General features: G+C 45.8%; 1 protein-coding gene across 1 annotated transcript; it reads right to left on the reverse strand.

Moving 5' to 3' along the window:
- Positions 1-2,069: 2,069 nt before the first annotated feature.
- LOC121754514 lies at positions 2,070-2,549 on the reverse strand. The gene has a single exon (XM_042149856.1). The coding sequence runs from the start codon at positions 2,547-2,549 to the stop codon at positions 2,070-2,072; it is 480 nt and encodes a 159-aa protein (XP_042005790.1).
- Between the last annotated feature and the right edge of the window lie 1,266 nt (positions 2,550-3,815).

Below are 3,815 nucleotides of genomic sequence, written 5' to 3' on the forward strand. Positions count from 1 at the left end.
TCGAGATGGCATCTAAATGCCAATGTTGCCCATACAGGCCAATGCATTGAGTCTCTCCAACACCTTTTCATTCAAGGCTCCGGGGCAGCCAGAGTGTGCAGAGAATTTGAAGGCCAGTTTGAAGGACCCTCGCCCGCAATCCGAATCAATGACACTATACCGGAACGCCTGGAGGTCTGGTCGCGAAGAACCCGGCAAGATAACAAGAAGCACCTTAGCCATGCCATGCCTTACCTTATCATGTGGTTTCTTTGGGCCGAGCGAAATCGGAGCCGGCACCAAATGACCCAATTCAAGGCGTACAACGTGGTTTGGTAGGTACAAACTTATATCCGAAACAACATGACTAATAGGAGCATAAAGCAAAAACATTGGAAGGGAATGAAAATCAACTTGAACATACCGGTCGAAGCCAAGACAAGGGCGCCAAGGCCAATTGTCGTGTTGATCAAATGGCACCCCCCGGACGGGGTATGGATAAAGGTCAATACGGATGGCGCGTTTATGCACACCCTTGGTTAGGCCGGAGGGGGAGGAATTGTCTATGACTTCGTGGGGAAGATGCTAGCCGCCTTCGCTACACCACTCCAAGCACACTCGGCCCTCGAGGCCGAACTCAAGGCTATCCACCACGGCCTAGTCTTGGCACAAGAGTTCAACCGACCAATATGGCTCGAGGCGGATTCCGAACAAGCGCTCAACCTCCTTAATGGAGCAAGTTGGTGGCCTCCTCAAGTTAGACACGAAGTAGCTCATTTAATAGTTCTCAAACGCCAAATTACCTTACGTGCGTCCTTTATTCATCGAAAAGGTAACAAGGTGGCTGATTCTCTCGCAAAAATGGGTGCCGAAAAAACAAATTACCACCGCATGACCGCTAGTACAGCCCTTCGGCTTGTGAGGGCCATGGTTCGCATGGAGGAGATGGGAATTCCTAATATTCGAATCCGTGGTGAAGACCTTACCTAGCTTAGATGTGTTGTTTGTTTTTGTTTTTGGAAGGAGTAGGACGAGGTTCGCACCGTGTTAGCACGGCGGCTTACTACTCTAATTGTATTTTTGATTGGAACACCACTTTGGGGTGTGACCATGAATTGTAACCTTTTATTGATGCAATATAGGGATGAGGGACCCACAAACACTCCACCGTGACGGTGTTTGATTAAAAAAAATTATCCACTGAGTGCATCAAGTACTTAGCCCTACATTTCTTTTTAAAAATGTGCAGGTTGAGCGTGACGGGTGCGGTGGGTGTTGAGCAAGACCGTTGAAGAAATTTAAGTGTCTAGAATGTGTCATGTCTTCACACGTGGCATATTCCTTCTCTCAAATGCTTCCGCTGAGTAGTTGTCCTTCTTTTGAGTTCTTGTGTTGTTGAGATAATATTCATTTTTGAGTTGTTGATTGTTGAGATACTCTGATTTTATTCGAGCTATTCCCATTTGTTTCGAGCTATGGTTAAGTTGTGTTGTTTTCCCCTTTCTTCCCCGCTTCCTTAACCCTCCCTCCCAGTCGCGATCAATCGCGTTTTCTATCCTTAGAAAATGCGGGCGTGACAGTAATGGTTTGCTTGTTGACCAAGTAAACCCAAATTTAAATCGTTATGCTTTAAATGAACTTCCACGATACTCTATTGACAAAAATAATCTTGTCTTCGGTGCCATTTCATTACAGACATCACACATTGTATGTGTGTGGGCAATTTCGATTCAAAACGTTTGTTTGTTGACCAAGTAAACACATATATAAGAGTTATACTTCAAATATGTTTTTAAAATTTGACAATAACTTTGATGTTATATCGGCCTAAAGGCAGACCCCCAACCCGTAAATAAGATCGAAATGTAATGTTCCAAAAACATGATCTTAGCCCAAAAGTGACTAAGATCTAAACAAGAACATAAAGATGCAAAGTAGAGGTCCCACAAGTCGGGATCCTCCATTCTATCAAGTGGAAAAAAGAGGACTAAATACACTAAATGGAGAAACGAAAAAGACCAAAACCAACCACCAGAAGAGCTAGATCAACCCACATCTCTACATCGGAAACGGAAGTTAGGATATCTCAGCTAGTCCATCCTAACTAGCACCTTCAGGTACCGAGGCGCAGAGATTGGATCAAAATATGTAAGGGCAAGGGTCTGGACCCCCCTACCTGCCAGAAAATTAGCATCCCGGTTTCCTTCTCTGTAGATATGTGAGAATCGAACCTGCCGCTGAGCTGTCATGCTCCGGATCAAAGCCATATGATGTCTAAAATCCGCGGAGCTAAGGTGTCCAGATGACAACAAACTAACCAGACCCACTGAGTCCAGCTCTATCCAAATGTGAATAGAAAGCTCCATAGCCATCTCCAAACCCCTAATCAGAGCCAAAAGCTCCTCTTCAAAACTCGATGATGCAGCTACCGGTGCATAAAAAGCCCGCAGAAGGCCTCCATCAGAACCACGAACCAATCCTCTCTCCTCCACCGCCAGTGTCGATGTAGAGAAGGCACCGTTTGTCTTCAACTTCACCCAAGGTGCATTAGGAGGATGCCATAGGACCATTTTTTATTTAAAACACCACGAGGGTGGAGGGTTAAGGCAGACCCACACCTGTGCATTGCCAAAGACCATTGCAACGAACAAACAAAACACCGAGCCGCCCAAAAGTGACGACTCGCCAAGACCTATTAGAGTACAAAGAGGGCCTCCCTATCAACTAGAGTGGTCATCTAAATACTCTTAACAACCCTTTTACAATTACAATGGTGCAATCTTTGCAATACCAAAACCTAAGACCATTTCCTAATTGAGACCCGCAATAGGCATACCTCCACAGGGAACGGTGTCTCCTGGGTCAAGGTCTTCGATGAAACCCTCCATCTCCCGGCTGGGGAGCCCACATGAGACATTCATTGAGCCAATGCCCGGCTCATTCGCATCCGAATTACCATTCCCAAACGTCACCGTGGCAACGTTCTCCTTCAAACGCCAATAATCAATGTGGTCGCCTTTGGTAATCAAATCTCCCTCGTGCACCTTACCTTTCCTCTTCCTCGACACCACTTGGAAACCATCCTTGTCCACTCTAGGTTGGTTTCGATTTGCCAATCTTGGGGCCGACGAACCAACATCCATTGTACCTTCCTTGCGCCTCTCTTGGTTGGCACATTCTTTATCCTTGTTTCTATGCTCATAGCTCGTTGAAGTGCCGGCCCATTCTAGCAAAGGAGATATTGCTCGAATAGTGCGTCGTTGTTGGCGTTCGGTGGTTCTTACTTCCATCACGTTCCTAAGATATTGAGAATAATCTCTTCCGTAGGGGGCGTAGAGATGTCAATCTCAACGCATATCCTAGCAAAGGACAGTCGGGATTGGTTAATTGTGGCATTGTCGGCTTGTAATGGCTTGCCTAGTAGCTTGCGATCGCCATGAGGGCAGATTCCTCAAAAAGATGCGCTGGAATTCCCATGATGTTACACCAAGTGGCAACAATCGGTGACTAAAAAAAATTATCAAAGTCCGGCGCCCACTTGAACACCCTCATAGGGTGTATATCAATTAGCCAATTCGGATTCCCATTAGGGCCATTAAGCACCTTATTATAATCAGCCACTTCTTGGAATTGGATTAAAATGTGCCTAGCATTCAAGTGTTTCCATGTGAAAGCACCAACTAGCCCCATACCCCCAAAGCTTTTTTGGATTTGAAACGTAGATGGGAGCGAGTGGGAGAACTTCCCGACTAAGGCTAATCCTAGTTTCTCCAATAGATATTTTGTTTCTAAATTCGTAAATGAAAGAGATGGGGTACCTTCGTGGCGGCCGGCCG

The sequence above is a fragment of the Salvia splendens genome, chromosome 11 (assembly GCF_004379255.2).
Source record: "Salvia splendens isolate huo1 chromosome 11, SspV2, whole genome shotgun sequence".
NCBI classification, from domain to species: domain Eukaryota; kingdom Viridiplantae; phylum Streptophyta; class Magnoliopsida; order Lamiales; family Lamiaceae; genus Salvia; species Salvia splendens.